At 39.7% G+C, this 23,846-nt stretch overlaps 1 protein-coding gene across 3 annotated transcripts in view; it reads left to right on the top strand.

Annotated features, from left to right (window-relative positions):
• Positions 1–23,846, top strand: part of furina (furin (paired basic amino acid cleaving enzyme) a) — an 84,716-nt gene that overhangs the window by 2,076 nt on the left and 58,794 nt on the right. For 2 of the 3 annotated variants that reach the window (XM_085373149.1, XM_085373221.1), the window contains exon 2: positions 5,522–5,839. In XM_085373149.1, coding sequence (XP_085229275.1) covers positions 5,636–5,839 — 204 coding nt within the window. In that variant the 5' untranslated portion in view covers positions 5,522–5,635. Of the gene's footprint in view, positions 1–2,177; positions 2,329–5,521; positions 5,840–23,846 lie in introns of those variants that run through there. The other variant, XM_085373076.1, reaches the window with a different exon arrangement.

Below are 23,846 nucleotides of genomic sequence, written 5' to 3'. Positions count from 1 at the left end.
TTAACACAGGGCTTGTTCTATAAAGATGCACAGCGGTGGGGTGTTTTTTTTTTTTTTTTTAAAGCACATGTGAACCAGTAGTGGTCCCAAAGCTCTTCTCCTTTATCTTTTTGTTCTCTTCAATAATACAGGTATCTATTTCAAAAGGAGGCTTCATCTTGAGTTCTTTAGTGAAAATCTGTGACAGGAAGAAGTTAACACTGCAGTTACACTTCTCAAAATGCCATGAATTCTGTTTTCCTGCTTTATTCAGCAGTGAAACCTGTGTGTCATCCAGAGGCTTTCCTCAGCACATGGAAGGATAGAAATACGAATATTCTGCTGGTTCAGTGGGCTTCTTTTAAAAGGTTACTCTTAGGGAGAGGGGAATAATCCTACCTCTGTCTCTAACAGGGGTGGGATAACCTATTAAGAGGTTATTGATAAATGCATTTTAGAAAAACGATCATGGTAAAGCTGATTGGTTTTTGCTCATCACCATTTAGAACAGCTGATTAATCAAAATGTTTTTAAAAAGTAAACGCGTGAGAAACTTTCAACCATGTTCGAGATGTTGAGAATGCATATTGTGATAGTATTTTCTTTTTTTAAACCAGAGGGTACTCTGCAACTTCCTGTTGGCAACATGGGTTTGGAACGCAACAACCAACTGATCTTAGCAGAGCTGTAAACAATTAAATGCATATCAAATGTTAAGAAAATCTGTTTCTTTGTGTTTCTGAAAGGAGGGAAAAATGTTGTCTGACATACTGGAACGTCAGATTTTGAAATTGCCAAATACTGCTAATGATACTAGGGGTGGGTGATATAGCCTCAAAATTCTAACATGATATTTAAATAAAATTTTCAATAACGGTATTTATAAAGATGTATGAAAAACAGTGAAAGTGTTATTGGTGGTTGCAGCTTGCAGGCAACAGCATTTATTAGTGGGAACAAAATGAAGGGTAGTTTCCAATGACAGACTGCCTAATTCGAAATGTGCATCTGTTGTCACAGGGTGCCACCAGCAGTAGGAGCATTATAGTACAACAACAGTGACACATTAAAAGTCAAATGAAAGCATAAAAGTAGGCTACGTAATGTTTTACCTGGAAATTAAGTAACGCTTTTATTTTTAGCAGTCATTTCCATCCAGGCGAGTGTTTGGCTCAGTCATTTGTTTGTGACTGGGTTGCACGCCACCAGGTGCTCGTATCTCCTCTTTGCATGCCTTTATATCCTGGTTGTACTCACTGGTGTGTTTTTTGCCACAAGCGGTTAAACAAGTTTATTTGCACTTTTGGCTAGAACAGTGCTCTTGCTTATGTATGAAAGAAAAAATGTCTGGGGTTGTTGTTGGGCATACTAGGCAATGTAAACGTGTGGCATCACAACATGTCAATTGATTGGAATTACCAGATTGTCCCTGAGGATTCTATCTACACATTTAGAAACTGTGGTTTACCGTAGACGTCCAAGAACTGCTGACTTGTGCTTGTAGACAGTTTAAAGAAGTAGAAGTTGACGGTTTGTAGTATCCTGGATGCGAACGCTTGCTGTGGTGCACTGGGGTTCTCCGTTTCACACTGGAGAATATTTTTGGCTTGAGCACTTCACTTCTCCGCTAATCTCTTGCAATATTTAGCAGAGAGCGCTAATTAAATTTTTATTATGTTGTTCGTAGCATTTTCATGATTCAACTTATCAGTATCGTTATTGTCATTTCATCACTCTGCTACACACACAGATTATTATCTTCAGAACCCTCTGGAGGCTCTTTGAGTCGCCAACGGAGAAATATTGATTTTTGTGTATGTCACAATGTGAGAGAGAATCCTAATTGCCAGATATTTGAATTTCTCAAAGGATCATATGGGCTAAATGCATTTGAGTTCATTTTTATCTCATTAAAATGTAAACAATAAACCGATGAGGTGTAAACTGTTTTCCTTTCTAAATTGTCCTGATGAGATCGGTAATGAGGGCGGTATTATCCTTTGAGTTTAATGATACTTGGCTAATTATAATATGGTGCAGGTTTTTTCTGTAATAACCTGTGTTATCGCAGTCTGACATATGGTATCATTTACCGTGGTAACGCTAAAGACCTCGCAGCCCAGCGGTCGGCTTCGTCTTTGTCTCTCGCAGACTGTAAAGTAGTTGAGTGGTTGTTGGGCCACGGTATGTGGGTTTTCCAAGCTGACGTTGGAGAAACTGAGTGGTTGAGCACTGAGGTGAGGTCACAGGCAAAAGTGCTTTAAAGAAGGTGCGTGTCAAACCAAACGGAGCACAGGGATCGGCCACTCGCTGATACTTACTGCATTACAGGAAAGAAGACAAAGTTAAGTGAGTTATGCTGTCATATTAGTCTGTAATACTTTGAGTGCTTGACTCCTTTTAATTAGAAAAATCAGATCATTTTAACCTAATTTTAATACTTATGCAAATATTTGTTTAAGTAGCTTGTAACCTTTGAGCTTTTCAGAAGGATGTAAAATCCACACAGGAGCAAACTCTTGTGTGTCTATTTCAGTACAAATTGAGTGGGCAATGAAAAGGTAAACGTGTAATTAATATGGCGCGTTTGGATTAATTTTTTAATTTAGCTAGATATTTCTGTGTTTGTAAAACAGGCTTATCTGAACAGAGAGAGGGAATTAACAGGCGATGGAGGGATTTGGGTGTTTTTGAGATGTATTTCTGACACCTGATTTGTTCTGCTCGCTTTCTTATACATGTCCCTTTTTATTTATAGTTGTTTCTGATGTGAAGGGATTTATGCAATGAAAATCTACTCTTGAAACGTCCTGACATAGATTAGCAGCTTGACATGTCAGCCAGAGCCGGGCTGACCTGTTTGCTTGCTTTTTGCTAATGATGTGACCTGTAGCTTCACAACACACTGAACAAAGTCAGACCTAGTAAAGGGCTGAGTAAATGTCTGGACTCTGATGTCTGATGTACACTTTTAAGTCCTCACCTCATGCAGCCTGTCAGTTCTACATGTGCATTATTTATTCCAGATAACAAGGAGCTTTTAAAAGGTAGATGTTGTTAATTCAAGTGAGTTGGCATACTCTGTGTTAATCTGGTATTGTGTTAGGCAATAAAGTTACCAAAGACATTTTGTTACAGTGTATAGCATCTGGCAACAAAAGATAAAGATGTTTTGACACGTATGCAGAAGAGGAGGTTATGCCAGGAGACTTCCTCTGTGTTTCTGAGCAATAAGCTCCACCAGTGGAGAAATGGTACAGCCACCATTGTTCTAGAAACTTTAATACTGAAGTGATGGAGATCTACCACATATTTTTATTTCATTTTTTTTACATCATGGTTGATATAAACCTAACAAAAAAAATCACACTGAAAGTTGCACATTTAGGACAAAGGTGTTAGAGGTGTTTTGACATTTGACAGTGCAGAGGTTCCTGGGAAGCAGCCTTGAACTGTGTTGAGTGTTCAGCAGAGTATCAGCTTTTGATAACAACAAAATAATCAGTAGATACTCATTCAAAGTGTTTATTTACTTCCACCAAGGAGGTCATAATCGATTTGATTTTGTTTGTTTGTTGGTTAGTTTTCTCAGGCTTACTCACAGTGTTACTAAAAGGTTTCCCGAATTACAAGTGATTAAACCGTGGTGTGGATGCAGGTCATTGTTCCAGGAATTTTGGAAGGAGTTAAATCAGAAACCCAGAAGACATTGTCTTGATGTTCTAATGAAGAAAATGTAACAAACTAATCTGGATCCTGATGTCTTCCCTTATCTTAAGGCATGGACGGAAGTATCAGGCTGTTTTTGATGGCTCATGTATCAAGTTCTAAGTGATACACAAAGTTTGGTCACGTATCTGTTGATTAATGGGGTTTTCTGGTGTAAAATCCTGGAATTCTAAGAGAAGTTGACAACCAGTGTCGGGCCACTTGAGCTGATTTGAACATGTGCCTTGGATGTCTCCCAAGTGAGATATTTTTGACATATCCAGCTGAAACAAGACCTCCAGGGCAGACCCAGAACTTGATGGAGAAATTATGTTGTCTCTTGCCTGGCTTGGGAATGCTGCAGTGTCTTCCTGGGAAGAATTGGAGGAAAAAGGACAGGGTACAGGACAGGGATGAAACATTCCTACTTAGATTGCTTCCTACTGCACCTCAAAGATAATGTAAATATATGTAATATTCATATAGTAAAGATGTTTGTTTTGTGTGCTGTTGTTGTGATGAATGGATTGGTGGGATATTAATCTGTCTTTGGTAACACTATGCACTAAAAGTGACTCCTAAGTTCACAGCTAAATTTTCCTTCCACCTCTTAACACATCATGCGTGCCTCACAACAAACTGCTCAGGGAAATCTCGAAGCGCTTGTTTGTTCATTCGGAGTGCGAGATAATTTCAAGTCTTTTAATTTGTCGAATGGCTAACACAGAGGCTGTAACACCCGTGAAAGGATGGAAAGCTCCATCCCACAGTAGAACAGATGCGATGAAAAGGCCGAATGGAAGCACTTTTAGTGCAGCATAGTGAGCTTAAGATTACAACAGAGTTAGCACTTTGGATAATGGTCTCAACAGCCACAGCTGACCTTGACTCTAAACAACAGCTCAGACGCAAAATTGTATCAGCAAACAATCACCGCAAGCTGAGATCTCTCGGCTCGCACTGGCTGCTGTGGCTTGATAAGATAAATTGCTTTGTCTCATTCATAAGATTGTGTTAGATGTTTTCCAATGAGTGGCTGATAACACATCAGTTAGCATTTTACAAAGAAATGGCATCACTCAAATCGGAAACTTTTTTTCTTTCTCCTCTAACACTTGATGTTCTGTCCTTGGCCTCAGCCATTCGGTGGCTGCTGCTGCTACCTTCAGGCATTCAAACTCGTCCCTCAAGCTGATCCTGCACCTCATACCAAAACTGCCTCTGCTGAGATTCCCCCAGCATCTGGGGCGTAGTCTAGCTTTCCAACCACATTTCTCCACCTCTGCTGCCAACTCGGTATACCTCAGCATTTTTTTTTTTTTTTTTTTTTTTTGTAAACTGCATCTACTGTATCCTCCCAGGAGAGCGTGAACACCACAATTTGCCGCTGCGTGTCTGACCGCAACATCATTTTGGGGCTGGGCGTCCGGCTCTTCCTGTGGGATTATCAAATGGCTGTGTTTAGCTGGGCTGCAACGTGCGTGGTCAGAACTCCTGTTGGGGTGGATGAACAAAACAGATTAACATATTTAATGTGGTCAGTTTTCTTTGCAACACCTCTGCAGTCACTTTACAGTGTAATTTAAAATCTGTAAACTTCCACACCAAGCCCATCTCTTTCTTGTTCCCCTTTATGTTCCTTAATCCACCAAATAAAGGAAGGCGATAAGGTTAAAATTAAACTGTTTACTTTCCCCTCTTTCCCTTGCGTGTGTTTGTTCTTGTGTTCTGTGGAAATTTGATTTTAAATCTTTAAATCTTTTGTTAGTTTAAAACCTTACGGTATCTTGTTTTAATACTGTACCTTTTGTTATTTTTTGCCTTTTCTTTTCAGGTGATTTGTGACTTTCCTTTTCTCTGACGCTCCGTGCACCTGCATGTACTGTGAGCAGCCCCGGCCTGTTGGAGAGGCGCTGTGCTCAGTGACTGTGCTGCACTAGGGGAACCCATGGCTACTGGCCATCCATCTCCCTCCGTAGGCCGCAGGTTCAGGCTGCTGGAGTTGCTGCTTGTGCCTCTGTTGGTGTTGCTGGTTTGTGGACCGGTACAGGGTCAGAAGGTCTACACCAACACATGGGCTGTCCACGTACCTGGAGGTCAGGAGGAGGCTGATCAAATTGCTAGCAAACATGGATTCATCAACTATGGACACGTAAGTAATAAGCTGCATTTTCTTTTTCTTTTCCTGCATTTGCTGTTGCATTGTTTTCATATCGGAGTGTCAAAAACCTGAAGTACTCTTGATTAGGGGTTATAAACAGTTCATATGAAATTTAAACAAACCTCAATTTGATTATCTAAATATAGGGCTTATCTAATTCCTGAAGAAAGAAGGTGGGCTTGCAGCTATGAGCACAGTGTGCCCTTGTTATGTCTAATTTCTGATTTGGTAAATTCTGTTATTATATTCTCTAAACATTTATGAAATCATTTCTGAGAGTTTCTTGATGATTTTAGTGATTATTTTTAAAGCCATTGTTTTCTGGCTTGCTGTTGGCTCAGCAGTCTGAGAGCAAACTTCGTCATCGGAAGACAAGCACTCTGATTTCTTCACATTGTTGATGTTTCCAGTTAAAACCGGTTTTCTGTTCTTTGGCCCATTGTGTGACTGTATTGTTATGGTGTGATGGAAGCATTATGTATTACCTGTCCTGCCAGTGCGTTTTTTTACATGATCATTGTTATGAGATGGGTTCTACAAGAAGCATGAATTTCTTCCAAGAAATCTGATTTTTAAATAGTCTTAAAAAACTGGTTTTACTTTTCCTAGAGCTAGGTAGTGAGCTAGTTGGGACTGTAGGCTAAAACTGCAGTATACAAACATACAAACCTCCCCTAAAGCAGGAAACGCCTCATAACGTCTATAGTTTTTATTGATGACGATATTAAAGAATCTAAGTAAACAAGACAAAGGTGAAAACACTGAATAATGAGCAGATTTTTGTGCATATTCCTAAACTTGGTACTGATATATAAAATGAAGATTTTACAATGCTCATAGTTTTCAAACTCAGAAGATATGGCCAGCAACTTACAGATAATTATTTCCTGTAATCTTCAGGCACTTTTTAATGACTTCCTGTTTGGACTCGATGGAAGCCAATTAACAAAGTTATCCTTTAACTCCATCACACCCTCCCCTTGCAAAAGAAAAAGAGGGGAAAGGTTAATTTAGTCTTTCAGCATGAAGGAGTGTTTTCTTTGTCTTGACTACTGTTCAAAAGCTGAATTGTTGTCATGTATCGGTGATTAACAGCTAACCCAATAGGAGGGGAAAATGGCTCAACAGGTGTCACGCTAGGGTAATAAGCTTTAAAGTCAACATAGAGCCAGTACCCATGTATGAAATAAAACCACAGATGTAATACTGCAGCTTGTGAAAAGTATCTAAATAAATAAATAACCTCCTTTTAAATTGTTTTATACGTCTGTATGGAATAGTAATGAGTCCCTATAAAGTTTTTATTATTTTTATTTCTTCTCGGAAAGGAAATGTGGCCAACATGTCTCGGGGAAATGGATTTTTCAAGCTTCAAAGTTGTTTTGTTCTGTATGAAACAATCATAACAAGTAACTTTAAGTATATGTGACAGAGCTGTGTTACGTTGGATCTATTATTTCACCCCAAGAAAGTGAAAACTAGTGGATATATTTGTAAAATAAACATTATTTAAACAATATTTAATTAGGCTGGGAAATTGTTAAGTTGTTAACTCAAATCAATTCAAATTATACATGTAAATAATACTTTTTTTTGCAATGTCGCGTAAATTTTAATAAAGTTTCACGTGATTTTAAAAACACTAACGAACTGACAGAGTTGGGACTGAGGTAAGCTCGTAGGTAGTGACCCATTTGTCTCCTTTTTAAATGCCAGTGTGCATTTGTATTACTTTTGTTTTTATAAATATACAATTTTTAAAAAAATGTTAATTTTGACTGGTTTAGAAAATGATTGAGGAACAAGCAGATGTTTCAGTCCGTGTAGCCTCACCTCGTTTTCAGGGAACAATATTCCGCACTGCACCATATGGTATTACTGGTCGTGACTAGGAATGTTATTCTCGCTCTGAATCACAGCATGAAGACTAGTGAGTAATCCTACACATTTAATCCTTTAACTATGTATTGCCTGTGAATAACAAGAAACCCAGACAAAGCAATTACACCCATGTAGTTACAAAACTGCACCCTGGAGATGAGGTTCTGCATGGTTCGGCCTGTCTCAGCAACTTAAAAGATTTTATGATGTTTTATGGAAGGAAAATGGACCGTTTTGTCTGACCAGAGCTAGATTGATGAGGTAGTCTTGACGCAGCATCTAGACAGGAAAAAAGGCAGAGCGTGGGTCTATCTAACAAAGCAGGCTTAATAAAGTTAGCTGGAAAGATGCTGAGTAAAGCCTTGAGGTCTCTGAAGTCTGAAACATGAACTGAATGAAAAACAGATGTTCCAGGTTTTCACTTAAATCAGTTATCCCTCTTATTAACCCCCCCCCCCCCTCCCCCCTCTTTTGTTCCACAACATGGTATATATGTTTGGTGTTTTTGAGAATAGGTGAGTAAATACAGCCCAACATTAGATCCACTATCCTGCTTAAAAAGGCATCAGCCCTGACCTCGCACATGTTCTGCAGGAAGAACTATGGCAGCCATCTTATGCTGCTAAGGAATTCCACCATTACCTGTGTCCTAATGTGCACATGCTGGGCTGCTGGCATCCTATGAAAACCTGGGTTTGATTTATCAAAGAGAAATTCACAAGATGGATTACCGATCGTTACCAACATTAACTTCCTCTGTGTGCACTCAAGGTTAGTGTGGAAAGGACAAAAAAAATGAATGATAACCTTTTTCTAATGATTTTGTCTTAACAAAGATGCAGCAGGCACCCAGTTTATTGAAGCAGTGAACGCATTGCCAGAACTGTGTTTTGGTTTTAAGGGAATGGGTGGAAATGCTTTTTGTTCTAGAAGTCTGTGGTTCAAATGTCTTTTGGGTATTTTGAGCTGTTTGACACACAGAGACAAAGACATTTATAGATTTATAAAACCGATGAGATGTTTTCACAGATGTCTTTTATTAAATCAGTAGAATAGTTGTTGGTGAAAATGATCCCTCATTGTAGCTCTAATTGAATTGACCGTTTTAGGCACAGGCTTCAGGAGACATCCAGTTGCATATGAAACCTTAAGAGTAAATGACATGAAACGCCCACATCTGTTCAGTCCTTGGCATTTTGCTAATGATCTTTGAAAGGTTAGCTATAACCATAAGTGATAACTAAAATAAAGACGCGCTCATGCTCTGCGCTGCCCCGACGGCATAACATCACTGCTCATTGATTAAAATGAAGCCATTCCTTCAGAGAGAAAACAAACAAATCTGTTTGCCGCTTCTGCCTACAGCTGATGGGAAGTGAGATTTGCTGTGTGAGCGATGTGTGGCCAGGCGTGGCGTGTGTGAGCAGCGGGGCTGTGCGTGTGGCTCGGTGTGTGCAGGTGTTCAAATTAAGCAGGGGAGCTGGAGGGGAGGATCAAAGACTGCAGCTGGGCAGGTTTTATAGCGCTGATGATGGTTGTTTTTATTTCACCTTCACTCATGCTGCTCGCTCTATGGCATCCATACAACCTCTCCCTTAACCAACCCACAATTTTTATGTGACACGAGAGCATGTTCTCATGAAGGTGTCTGCATTAATTGCAGTTTATAGGTTAAAATTACCCATCAGTCCAACATCCATCATTAGATATAGTTATCACTGCGTGTCCCATCCTGATCCTGTAAATTAGGCGATATGGGTGAAAATTGGGACCAAAAAAAATCCTTCACATTAAAAGCTGGGGATAACGTGGTTCACAGGAACTTCTGCTAATCAGAAGGTTAGTGAGTCAAACCACACTCATTTAGGTCACATGCTGACATCTCTTTGGGCAAGATGCTGAACCCAGAGCGCCATTGTGGTTGTGTAAGATTATCCTGTTTTTTCACATATGGGTTACTTCATATCCTGTTCAATTTTCAGGATGCACAACCTATAACATTGGGTTGTTTCAGATAATGATGCTCGCTAGCAGTAGGCAGCTAGCTTCTTGTGGATTTCTTATGAGTCTTGACAGTTTAATGGAAACTTCCACAGTGATGGTTTGTCTTACCTTTTAACTTACAATGTCAGGTCTCCACTGTTTAGATTTGCTAATCATACTATTAAGAATCTAGAGAAACATCTGTGTATAACTCTTCCGATACAACAAAAAGGAATGGTAAATGGACTGGTTCTTATATAGCTCTTTTCTGCTCTACCTGAGCACTCAAAGCACTTTATGCAATGTGCCCCATTCATAAGTACTTTTTTTTTTCTCTTTCTAGTGCTTTCTATCGAACATTCGCACTCTGATAGTTGCATCAGAGAGCAACTTGGGGTTAGTTGCCAGGGATCAAACCAGCAACCTTCCGATTAGTAGATGGCCTGTTCTACCACTTGAGCTACAGCCACCCAAGGAGGCCTCATCTTCAGACGGTTACCCTGTACAAGTCTGTAATTCACTGACATGTTCAAAAGAGGCAGAGAAGTAAATTGGCAAAATAAAACCCACCAATGATGGACATGTCCAAACTCTGATGTGCCCAGTGGACCAAACCCTGGGCGAAGACATTTCTGTAAACAAAAAGATGAAGAACAAATCGTACACGATGCATTGCACGAGTCGGGTAGATAAGTTTGAGATAATTTTGCTCGATGAGCGATTCGTTTTTATGTGGTGCATTCAGTGCATTATGTGTCTTTATATACAAGTCGGATTTATGACTGCAGCTACTGAGTACTTTTCCTTTTGAGTAATCTATGTGTCATCTGTTCTGTAGAGCAGGGGATTCACAGGCAACAAAAGTCTAGCTGGCTGACCCAAAGCAGTGAGTCAGGGATATTTTTTTATTTTATTTTATTTTTTTAAATGGTAATGGATATTTAACTTTGATTTGACATTTTTTAGTATTTGTATTGGGGCTGCTGAATCAGAACCACAGTGCCATTAAATCAATGTTTTGTTTTTATATATGTATAATTTTTGTTGTTGTTTGATCTCCCCCCCCCCCCCCTTTTTTTTTTTCTTTTTTTTTTTTTCTTCTTGTTTTTGTTAAGACAAAAATATCCACCCTGCTGGTGCAGCTCGTCAGTCTTTCTTTGCTGGTGCTAGTACTTTAAGTCGTGTTGAAGGTAAACTTCACTTTAAGTCCAGTTTGTTTTCTTTTACTGCAAATCAATCAAACCAAGCCAGAGACTGTGAGACTCGAGCTGGTTGTTTTACGGTGCAGAAACTTGAAAGCTGCCATCAAGCTGTTGTCTGATGGCAGCAAATCATGTAAAACTCTTGACACACTAAGTGCACAAACTGTCACAACTGAGCTATACTGCCTCTATGTGCTACCCCTTACTTGGCTGCCTTTATTAGTCTTTCTTTTTTCTCATCCTACCTTGATTGTTAAAGGCAGAGACATTCCTGTAAATGTGCCTCAAATTAACCAGACTATCTCTTTTAAAAGTAAAGGGTTGCTCTGACCAAGTGGTCTGCAAATAGATTACGCCTCTCACTTTGACATTACGTCAAGATTATAGGGCCATTTAAGAATAAGGAGAATAATTAAAACTAAGTAAAAGTAATAAAATTAGGAAACTGCTGACTCACACTGTGGCAAATGGGTATTAACTGCCAACTTGTGTCTCCGGATGGTTATTTTAAATTTTAAAGACCCAGTTTCTTGCCCAGATCGTCAGGCGTGTGTTGCAGTTTTTCAAGAGGACCTTAAATTTTCGTGGCACATCTGTTTCAATTGCTCCTCCATTATGCTGGTATTTAAATAAATGGTCAAATGGGATTAGGGGAATTGCTGTTGGTGGTAAAATGGGATTTGATAAGGACTGACACAATGTTAAAAGTCATTATAGTGTGATCAGTGAATGGGATCAGATGGAATAAGATCAAAGGCATAATTGAAAATGCAGCAACATAGTTTCTGAAAATGTTGCAGGTCAACCTTGCGCTTTCTTTTATTGAAGAATCATGCTGCTTGTACTCGTGAGGTATTTATGTAACGCCGTGTCTTGGAATTACTAAAGAATGGGGAAGTTGGCATGGCATCATTTTTAACTTGTGCTTCCTTGGAAGTCTTAGAAGTTAACACAGTAGTGTTGCTTTTACTGCAAAGAGCTTGTGTTAGTAGAACCTTTTTCTGCTTCCTCCTGCTCCTGGAATGTGAAGGATACTAGTGTTCATTAATATGAAAAAATGATGATAATAATAATTTAAAGTAATTAAAATGTTTCCTTGGTATTGGTAAGTTTTTCCTCCTTTGATTATTCATAAACAGAGGTTGAAGGAAAGGATAATGAATCAATAGCTCATTTATTCGTTCACTCACTTCAAAGCCAAAGTCCTCAGAAGCCTGTCACTTCCCTTCTTGTGAGCAGTGGTTTTATGTTGCTGCTGGTGGATAAAAACGCCTGTGTTCTTGATGCTGATCTATTTAGAGACCAACTGCCCTCCTAGCTTGTTCTGCTGGTCTACCCCAGGGCTTTGCTTGTAAGAGAGGATTGTTTGTGTATAGTGCTGTCACTGTACTCCACTGGCACCATCTTGGCCCGTTTCTGCTGTCTAATGTGCTCATTTCTTCCTCCTTTTTGAAGTGGTAAGACCCCCCCCCCCCCCCCCCCCCCCCTTAAAAAAAAAAAAGATGATTAATATTCTGTCCAACACAAGATTAAAGGAGTAGCGAAAAAAGATGGAAATTATCTCCAGTTCTGATGAAGTGCATGTGATGAGTCTCCTGTGTCTCAGTAACTCATGACACAGCAGCACACTTATGGCCCCCTGAACGTCTCTTCAATCTAGCCCACAGTTCTTAGTTCAAAAGATAAAGCTGAGTTTGTAAGCTTTTTTTTTTTTTTTTTTTTTTTTTTTTCCTCTCCCCCAGATTACTTTTAACTTAAACTTTTACAGGCAAATTAAAACTTTTTCTTCATGGGGCAGTGAGACAGTTTCTTGTTTTTCTTTTCAAATACATTATTGCCAACAGAATTTTCATGATCACTTTTACACAGAAGTGTTAACTTGGTGTGTTGCAACATTTATTGTGCATCTAAGCCCACAGACCCACAAGCCTAGAGACCAGTTGGCGACACCCTGGCAACTGCTGGTTACTGGGGAAACATGTGCATACCCCAAGTTTTTGCTGAAGGTTGGTGGGAGTCGACAGCTGAAATTGATTGCAAAGAGTTATATTGCGTGGCACCAAAAACCTCCTCGTTATTGTGAAAAGTATGAGGCAAACTGGAGCTCTTACTTTGAAGGTGATATTCCATTCAAACTACAGACGACCGCATCAGTCTGCCAGTGACCAGTGGTAGCACCCTGTCTGTGACTGATTTCACCTAGCAACAGCGAGCAAACACTTACCAATCAGTCATTGAGTTTTAAATGGGTAAAAATGACATCAGAAAATGTCAAATCCCAGAACATAATGTTACGCTTAAGTGGGTGAGCCAGGTATATAACTCTCCTCTTTCTTTAAAATGATCCAAGACCTGCCATATTTAATGGAAAAACATTTGGCGTAGCTGTCTAAAGAGTTTTGTGGTAAATTATGTGTATTGGAAGATTTTAAAGGTTTGCCACAGTGAAATAAAGTTTATTTAACTACTTTAATTTGCTGATGCAGGCTAAATAAAACATGTCACAAAGTATATTTACACTAATCCATAAACTGAACTAAAACAAAACATGGGACTGTCTGGCCCTGTTGAATTGAACTTATCTACAGAGCTTGTTAAAAGTAAAGTTTCCTTTCATTTGAATGAGGTTTCTGTGAGATTGGGTTATGATCAGTGTTTGTTTTCCTCGCTCACCGTCTTCTCATTTTTCATTTTCTGAATCAGACTTTGTCACACCCCGTGGACATGAGTAGTTTCTCATGCTTTAATCATTGAGTAAAGTGTGTTGTCAGCAGCACTGAATGGTTTCTGTTATTAAATTTCAGTGTAGTATTATGGTATTTATGCAGTGTCTGGGACATACAGTGAAGTCATATTTTCTTGACTTAAGCTGCCAGTTTGTCTTTTAATTTATTTATTTCTTGCACAATAGCCTTGAATCAGAGAAAAGCATCAGCATAGAAAGACTGAAGGAACAGAATGCATAATTGGACTCTGGAGACCTGAAGCGATTAACTGTGGTTGGGGGGGGGGGTTGAAGAAATTTGCTGGAAAATTTTCTGAGCTGTCATGATTGGCCCACAGATGATGGGGAAGAAACTACCTGCTGAGTGTTGAAAGGAGTTCCGCTGCATGATTTGTACAATCACGCGCAGGTGCCTCTGCTTTTTTCTTTTTCTTCTTCTTCAGATCCTAAAATTATTTGGAATCTGTTGGTCTACAGTGTGTGTTTAGCAAAAGCTTCGAGGGACAATGGTTATTATACTGGGATCACGGTTTGTGCATCATCATGCATGATGTTACTGTTCCCAGAGGGCCTTTAAGGGTCCTTGAGTCAAATGTGGCTTAAACACACCAGCTGTGTTGATTGTACTTCTAAATATTTTAGTATACTTAAGCATATTTTGTAAGCTGATTTACTTGTGCCATATCTTCATAAATCTTTAACACACCACTCTATGTACTGTGGCTCTGGTCCACTTTAGCCAATGAGAGCTGATGGCTCCAATGGAGTGTGCAGCCCTGTACAGTCGTGTAGCATGTGCCTTAAAGACTTTGCTTCTTTGAAGTTCAGTAACGAATGGCGCAAACCAGTGCTGAACTGTTGGATTTGGGCCTTTAGTTGGCACATAACTATTAAAAGGCAAGATTTTTTTTATTCATTTATTTTTGTTCTAATCTAGAGATGAATGTATCGTTTCTCTTCTTGGGACAGTTGCTCATCAGCGGGTGGTGTATCTCTGTAGTGTCTCAGGCCCTTGTGCTGTTGTTAATGAGAGAGGCTCCCTTTTATTCCACGCTTCGGCCTCTCTCTCACTAAGCAGACCCAGATCTCACTTCATCTCAGTGCAGCTGCACTTCTTTGAAAGTTAATGAACTGCAGAGATCGACTTATCCTGTTTGCTCTGCTGGAGACTTCTGTGTTGAAAGCAAGGACTTTAGAGCCACCTGAAATTAAATCCTAATCCATTACCAGCACAAAACGCTGTAACTGATATTGGAATCCTTTTTATTGATGAGCCAAGTATTAAATTAAACTTATTGTGAAAGTTTTGTATTACATTATTATTATTATTATTATTATTATTATTATTATTATTATTATTATTATTATTTTTTTTTTTTTTTTTTTTTTTTTTTTTTTTATAGAAATTACCATAAAAATGCCAGCAAGGGTTGAAGGTTAGAGCTGATTAATCCTGCTTTATCTACAGCAATTGAACATGCCTTAAACTTGTAATCAAAGGTTTGTTTTTTTTTTGTTTTGTTCTCTTTGAAAACCTCAAAACTATGACCAGGTTTCAGCCAGTGTTGTGCAAGCCCTGCAGGCCTGAGTTGACCCTCTTTGCCAGGCATCAGTTTTATAATGTATCTTATTAGCCCGCTCTTCTATTTAGGCATAGAAAGACTGATTTAAAAAGTATGTTTGTAAAAAAAAAAAAAAAAGAAAAAAAAAAAGACTTAAACATGTTACTTTCACTCTTACAGCTGATATACAGCCACGTTTGTTTACTAGAAGTCATTTATTGCTCCATGTGAATGAGGTGATCCGTGGTCTGTTCATTCTTGCTGGAAAAAAATAAACCCTTCTGTACTCATCTTGTTTCTCCTCACACCAGCAGCAGTGTGTCTGTGTCACAGAAGTAATTTGAGATGTGACTTGGCCACACATACTGTATGGTGATAGCGCATATTCTTTCTTTTTTCTTTTCTCCCTCGTCTTTTTTCTCGCTTTTATGCTCAGTTAAGTTGATGCATTCATGGCTAGGCAGCAACTTTGTGTAGTTAAAGATGACAAAAAGGTAAACTGTTGCTGGAATCCTCGTAGATGAAATGCTTTCCGATGAGTAAATGACAGTGAATTTCTAGCAAAGTAATTATATTAATAACCAAGAAAGCTGCTGTCTGCCCATATCATGCATCAGCACGAGCTTCATACAGTTGGAGCAAAGCAGAACAACGCCTACTCATTTTTTTTACAGCTGCAAAACAAGTTGGACTGCTGGAGAAATGGCTTTCGTTCATTTGTTGCACGGTTGACCTTGTTGGTTCTTTTAATGCAATGAAGTTGTTGTTGCAGAATGTGCTCGGAAAAAGCCAATGGGCTTCTTATAATTGTGTCCAAGTATGACAGGCTTGTGTTCTCAAATCTTCCATACATCAAAAGGACTTTTTAACCACTCATTAAGCAACATTTTCGTCTGGCATGGGTTTGTTTTGGGTTTTTTCTGTTTAAATCGGTGCACATATTTGTGCAAAATGTCACAATAGTATGTGCAGGCTATTTTCCCCAAAGATGGAAAACAGTGTCTGGTATGGAGACAACTTCAAAGGCTCAGTGAAATTTATCGGCTCCGTTCTGTTTGGTATTCTCATTATAGTTCAGTCACTGATAAGTTTCTGTGAACCTCTGTTTTTTATCTTTTTAGATTGGGTTATTAATCAAAATGACACTGCTATAGGTCAAACTAATAAATGCTGTCTTGTCAAAAAGCTCAGTGTTGCGACGTGCAGTAATCGTAGAGAAGGCCAACATCATGAGAACAGAGACAAATCAGTATTTGTGGAGACACAAAAAAGAAGTCAGACAAAAAAGACAAAGATTGGTGGGGGCGGGAGGAACGAACTGATCAGCAGGAGGCCATCTAAAGTCTTGAGCAAAGAAGTGAACCACCCATATTACCAGAGGTCCTGGGAAATGTAGCAGCAGAGGCCCAGCAGCACTCAGTCATTACTCTGCTCTCCCACAGCGGAGCAATGGGGGCTGGGATGGAGCAGAACCACACACAGGTCACAGGGGCTGTAACTAGAGCCAGATGTGCTGAGGGGACATGAAAACACGTGGACAGGCACCTCTGTAGCTTTTAAATATAAGCATGCTTACACGTACACATACTGAGAGAAGAGGTATTTTAGGAATGCCAGAATTGAAATGGAGAGTACTCTTGGTTTTGTATGATGATGATGACAGTGGGGAATACCTACAAAATGTTCAGCTAGTGCTTTGACTTAAATGCATGACACATTTTGATGCCTATTAATGTATAAAACATCACAGGTGGTGCACTGTACTCATCAAAGTGTCATAAACCTATGTGCAGTGTGTGGGTTGTTGCAGAAATCATTTAAGGGAGCTACACTGAATTTTGGGAAGTGAGTTTCAGTTTTGACTTTGATTTTATACATTGAGGAAATAACATGCATATTGACTGAAATGGTCGTTCATTGCATCCATTAAGAAGGTAGTTGGATGGCAGTTTTATTTCATGAGTGAGGTAATAATTCTGTTACCGTAACTTAAAAAAATAAAAATAATAAATAAAACGAATGATCAATACTTAAACGCATTGTTTAAAACAAAGAAAATGTAAGGATAAACTCTACGGTCTTGGTGGTCAGTGGATAACTGCAATCTCACCTTCACTTTTAGCTACGGGAACTTCCCAAATCCTCCCCATTAATGGTTGTCTTTCACTGGGTCAACACCTGAACAAAGGCACAAAAAGCCTCTGACGTATGTTGTGTATGTACAGCATGTACAGTTTTCCCAGAGTAAGACATCAGTGATTTTAATGTCTTTGGTTTATGTTTAAGTAGAGTTCCTACAGAAAATGTAAAGTTAAAGCTTTGAATGTGTGGTCATAAATGTTATCGCTGATGCTGTAAAACTGGGTGGGGAAATGAACACATCACTTCAAGGAAGGAAGCCAATTTTTAGGGGCCGTTAGACTGTGTACTTACCCATCTGCTCCAGTGGCCACGAGATAAGACTGTGGTCGAACTGGGCACCTTCCAGGCGTGAACGTGTGTCACACTGAAAACCAGCATTCTTGCTAAATGTGTTCAAATGAGACTTAATGGAGTTTTAAAACAGTAGAATGCATTATGCAGATGCTGCTTGGTTTCCCTCATGTCAGTGGACGTTTGGGGATGGTTTAAGTGTTACGTTGCCGAGAGGTAAAGTGAGCCACATTGTTTAGCATTGTGTTAGACGGTAACTGATCTGTTTGTGAAAGTTGCTGGTTTTGGCTTTTGATGTCATGTCAGGGGCTCTAAACAAAGGCGCAACGATCTTCTTTGACCTACCTCTCCTCATGTTGTCGAGATACGCAAGCTGCCGGGAGGTGGAGCAGTCATTTGCGTTGCAGTTTGAAAAGGTTAAAGGCTTAGATCTGATAAGCCCCTTACAATGAAAACAATGAAGTGAATGTTTAAAAGCCTGTAATAGCCTAATGGAGGCAGCAGCATGGGAGGAATGCAGCATTTGGGTGGAGCTTTATTATAACGACTACGTGCGAACCCCCCCTCCAACCCCACACCTTTGAAACAGGAGTCCTGCTAAAATGCGACACTTTTGAGGTCTTAGATTGTAGTGTAGCAGAGATGCTGGGTTTAGATTTCACATAAGGTGTCATCTTCAGCGATACAGGTAGTGTTGCTTTACAGCAGTGCCAGAGGTAGAGAAATAGGTTTCTGCTCTGAGAGGAGTCTGGTTTTGTGTCACTGGTCACCATGAAAATCAGATTTTGAAAAATGTGATGGTGTCTTTGGCGACGTACATGATGTACAGCACATTTTTGTGGCTGCCAGTACAATTTGTTTGTTTACTGTATTGACGAGAAACATCTTGTTTTTGCCGTCAGTTACATTTCTTTGTCGGCTCGAATGAAACCAGCACGTCAGTACGCTTGCTTTCGTTCGCAGGCCGAGTCAGTCTTGGAAGAATTCTCATCAAAGTACTGTTTGGCACGAACAACCAAACACCTCTCGGTCTCTTTTGTTGCACCTTGAATTAATTTTTCCGAGTTTTTCAGAGCTTCCAATCATGCACCATGGAGTTCCTGGCTTGCAATGTCTTACTCTGAGTAGGCGCTTATTTGTTTTTGAGTGTTTCCAGTAATGTTTTGCTATCATGCCAACTTTGCAGAGATATTTTTTAGATGTGCTGGAGGTAGTGGGTTTTTGTGTGTTGATATCCCTTGGAAAAAAAGTGTTTGTCCTTCCAGCGTGTTATATCATCTGTTTTATTGATGTGACGGGCTCATCGGGTCTTTGTTCTCTGGTTTCCATGGAAGTCCTCTCAGCTGGCTAGTTTGAGCTCTGCAGTCGAGTGACACAGACTGTAAAACACAGGGTTTCTTTCTAGGTCATCTATCCATGTTGCAAAGGAAGAGGAATCATCATATCAATGTGCTGTATCAGTTGTTGGTGTGTACGCTCAAGTGTTCATGAATATTTTATTGCTGATGTAAGCTATGCATCAGTGGGATGCAGCTCCCCCTCCCTCTCCCACCACCTCGTCAGATGTTTGTGAAATTGAATCCCAGGATGCTCGCTATTGATAGGACGCTCGTCTTCTTTATTGTGGATGATGATTTTGCTGACTGAAGACATGCTGGCTAAATTGGATTCTTTTTATGGCTGGTCTTTGGCGGTGGGAGTTTGCTGCCACTGGTTTGTTGGAGAATAATACTTTTATGTACATATCTGGATGTTGGCAGCTGAGGGGGAAGACTGTGTCCCTTTTAATGGTTATGAAAGAGGTCCAAGCTGTAATCTATTTTTCCATTTACATTAAGACGGGACGATCTGGTTCAACTCAAAACTACAATAACAAGGATTTTTTTTCTTTTTTTTTCCCCCTGATATTCTCAAGGGCTGCAAACAGTGATTATCATTTTGATCCATAATTCCTTACATAGTGATTCCCACAGATAGACTTGGGCTGGCTTCCCAGTTATGTTAACATCCTCTCAAGTATATTTGGCAAATAATTCTAGCATTTTTGTGATCTTATTTTATTTATTTTTTTCATCTGACCAGCAGAATTACACTCTCTGTTTTAATAGTTTTTAAAGTTATGTTGCTGCAAACCAGCCAGCTCTGGCCATTCCTGTGTTGCTGACCAGTTAACCAGTCACTGCTGATACTATTTAGTGATTATCTCCACAGGGAGATGAACTCCACCTCCATCATGTTGGACTGCATCCTGGGAATGTAGTTCTTGTACGGTTCAGGAGCTGCGCTGTGAGCTTAGAGGGCCAGTCTAACCAGCCAGTTATTAAAATACCTGTTCGAGTATAAGCTTAAAAAATATGTTATTCAGACCGATTGTCTAATTTTGGCAACTTTAGACACATGTGCACAGTTACATATTAGATAAACTGGCATTTAAACGCTAAAATCCTTTCGGTTTCTGTGTATTATATCAGGAAATCTGAACACTTCTGTTGGAAGAGTACTGTAGCAAGACAGAAATTTGAGTAAAGTTGGCAACACGTAATCACAGCATCACAGAACTTCAAACCCCACTTAATCTCAGTGCACCTTAGGCTGTGCGTCGACTAAATCATAGCTGATCCCTTTTTAAAGATGCATGTCGCATTACATTTCTGTGATTTGGAAATTGTGACTGCTACAATACAAGCATGTCTCCCTTAACTAATATAACTGCACAACAGCCCTAGATGCACAACCAATACATGTAAAAGAGCTCTAGACATTATAGCTAAAAAAGGCTCAGAGCTGAATTGGGCTCTCACAACCTAAAAATGTTAGATTCCAGCAGCATTTGGTGCAATACAAAGGAAACGAGTAGCAAAGGAAACTGTGATGACGGTGTTTTGTGACAAGTGTCCATCTGTTTGGATCTGTTTCTGAAAAGCTTCAGCTCAGGGAACAATACAGTGTTTTGGACTGGGTACTCTGATAGCTTTGATAGTTGGTGGGGCTCAGTAGCTTGCTCTCCTTCTCAGGGCAGTTGTCCAGACTACAGTACTTGTTCCCGTCAGCCTGCTCAGTCGCATGCTGCTGTGGGCCAGTGGAGATACTACAGTTCACAGGTTTCCCTCAGAGTCTAGTGCTGCCGTTTCTCAATCTTCCAATGCACAAAGTAAACCAAGAGACCAGCAATTATGGTGCATGGGAAATAGCCGAGTTCTGTGCTGACTCTGAGGCAGCTTTCCCAGCAAGTGGGCTCAGTGTTTAGTCCACAGAAAACTGTCAGCCTCCCACTGCTTTCCAGACCTATAATACTAGCTGTATCATAACCCCCCTCAACAAATGCACACAACACAGCCTGAAGCCTTTTATTATCCTTTTTTTGGCACCAGGTCAGCTCGTTTGTCTATCTTAGTTCTGTTCCACTTTCTTTCTTGTTGTCCCAGCTCACAGTAACTCAGATACTGGTGCAACTTTTGAGGGTTTCAGGAGACATGCCTTCTGTTTTTGCTTAGTCACATATTAGTCAGTGAAGGGAAAACTTCAGGGAGTTATAAATGTGTGTCTCATGGTGGTTTTCTGTTTACCACTGACATATTTCCTTTTAACAAGACATTTATCCTCAGAAATCATATATATGGTATATTATTAATCTTCTTAGATGCTAGGATAGGGCTGGGCACTTTTTATTTATATAATTTTATTAAACCCTTTGCCTTGTCTTATAAACCCAGAGCAGCCCTCATCTTTGTAGTGGTGCACTCATCCCTGTTTCAAAACCCAAACTGACTCAGTGTTTTGCACAGCAAAGATCTGACTTGTTCTTGTGAAATGGACTTAATGGGCAGAAACACCCACTGGTGTCATCTGATTCAAATTCTTGATCCCATGTTCAGTTTTTATTTCTTTTAAAAATTTAGTTTCAGTTGAATTGTAATTAAAGGACATAATCTAAGGCAATTTAAAGTTGTTGTTTTGTTTTGTTTTTTTTTTTTTGTTTTTTTTAAAGTTGGATAAATTGAATCTTTGTCTCAATGTTAATTGATCTTGCACTTTTAAGCGGAGCAGTCTTGTACTGTGGGGAAATGAACCAGATGATGTGGATTAAAAGTCGAAGGAGGGAGGGAATCTCTTAAATAACAGAATGACCATGCTGGGTCTGTTAGTCTGGAGGAAATGGTTGTGGCCAGCTTTCCTGCCATTGTCCTTGCCTCCATGCAGCAGTGTGGTTTGGCCAGCCAGAAGTCTTAATCCAGCAGTTGTGGCAGCTGAACAGTCTGTGTGCTCAGAGCTATTCAAGAGAAAGGAATTTTCCTTTCCATAGAAATATGTGACCCGAAATGCCACCACAGTGCAAAACCTGAGGAAAAATGGTCTATAAAAAGTTTTCGCATTAAGTAATGGGTTAAACTGGTAAGCTATGTCTAATACTCTGGGAAGTCAGCTTACTGACACTTCAATTTTTTTTAATTTTTTTTTTTTTTTTTTAATGGCTTCAGCTATGCTGGAAATTGTGAAATTTCCATACTTCATGAATTGAGTCACACTGTTATAAATCATCTGACCCTACGTGTCACGACATCTAATTTACATTGTTTTAGTACTTTCTTTGGGCAAACTTTTTAGTTGCCCCAAGCGCGCGTGTGTGGGTCAACCATCAGTGTGGAGGGACTTTACCAGCAGCCCTGCCTCCGTACTGTACACATTGTTCTTTAATTTAATTCCCCACAGACGTTGCATCCATTGATTTACGTTTTTGAACCAGAGTATTTCTTGTTACATCTGGTTAACTTGTATTTTGATTGTTTACTGAATGGGAGACAGCTGTTGTCCATGTAGCTATTTACACCCCTTTATTTACTGTAACATAACTGATCCCCTTTCAATCAGTTTCATGTTGTGCTCATTTTCCATCATTCTCTGACAGCATGAAGCAAACACAGGTGTTTCTAACATACAGTTCTCCCGGACTTGGTTTAGTATCTGTAGGCAGCGTATGATGTGTAATTACATGTTTGAGTAGGTGTATGTCAACTGTGCTGCTGTGTGTAGGATTTATGTTTTAACCTCTGGATATGCAACTTCAATCAGGCCTCAACTATACAAATTCTATACAGGGAGTGCAGAATTATTAGGCAAGTTGTATTTTTGAGGAATAATTTTATTATTGAACAACAACCATGTTCTCAATGAACCCAAAAAACTCATTAATATCAAAGCTGAATGTTTTTGGAAGTAGTTTGTAGTTTGTTTTTAGTTAGTTAGCTATTTTAGGGGGATATCTGTGTGTGCAGGTGACTATTACTGTGCATAATTATTAGGCAACTTAACAAAAAACAAATATATACCCATTTCAATCATTTATTTTTACCAGTGAAACCAATATAACATCTCCACATTCACAAATATACATTTCTGACATTCAAAAACAAAACAAAAACAAATCAGCGACCAATATAGCCACCTTTCTTTGCAAGGACACTCAAAAGCCTGCCATCCATGGATTCTGTCAGTGTTTTGATCTGTTCACCATCAACATTGCGTGCAGCAGCAACCACAGCCTCCCAGACACTGTTCAGAGAGGTGTACTGTTTTCCCTCCTTGTAAATCTCACATTTGATGATGGACCACAGGTTCTCAATGGGGTTCAGATCAGGTGAACAAGGTGGCCATGTCATTAGTTTTTCTTCTTTTATACCCTTTCTTGCCAGCCAAGCTGTGGAGTACTTGGACGCATGTGATGGAGCATTGTCCTGCATGAAAATCATGTTTTTCTTGAAGGATGCAGACTTCTTCCTGTACCACTGCTTGAAGAAGGTGTCTTCCAGAAACTGACAGTGGGACTGGGAGTTGAGCTTGACTCCATCCTCAACCCGAAAAGGCCCCACAAGCTCATCTTTGATGATACCAGCCTAAACCAGTACTCCACCTCCACCTTGCTGGCGTCTGAGTCGGACTGGAGCTCTCTGCCCTTTACCAATCCAGCCACGGGCCCATCCATCTTTTCTGAGCCTGTCAAGTCCTTCTTTTGACCCATTTTGCCAAAGGAAAGGAAGTTGCCTAATAATTATGCATACCTGATATAGGGTGTTGATGTCATTAGACCACACCCCTTCTCATTACAGAGATGCACATCACCTAATATGCTTAATTGGTAGTAGGCTTTCGAGCCTATACAGCTTGGAGTAAGACAACATGCATGAAGAGGATGATTTGGACAAAATACTCATTTG

Source organism: Diplotaxodon limnothrissa, linkage group LG1, assembly GCF_057381915.1.
Source record: "Diplotaxodon limnothrissa isolate DT_005_m linkage group LG1, D_limnothrissa_male_GT1.1, whole genome shotgun sequence".
Classification (NCBI taxonomy): Eukaryota; Metazoa; Chordata; class Actinopteri; order Cichliformes; family Cichlidae; genus Diplotaxodon; species Diplotaxodon limnothrissa.
Note: the sequence above shows the minus strand (reverse complement) of the source record. Positions and strands in the feature narration are given on the sequence as shown.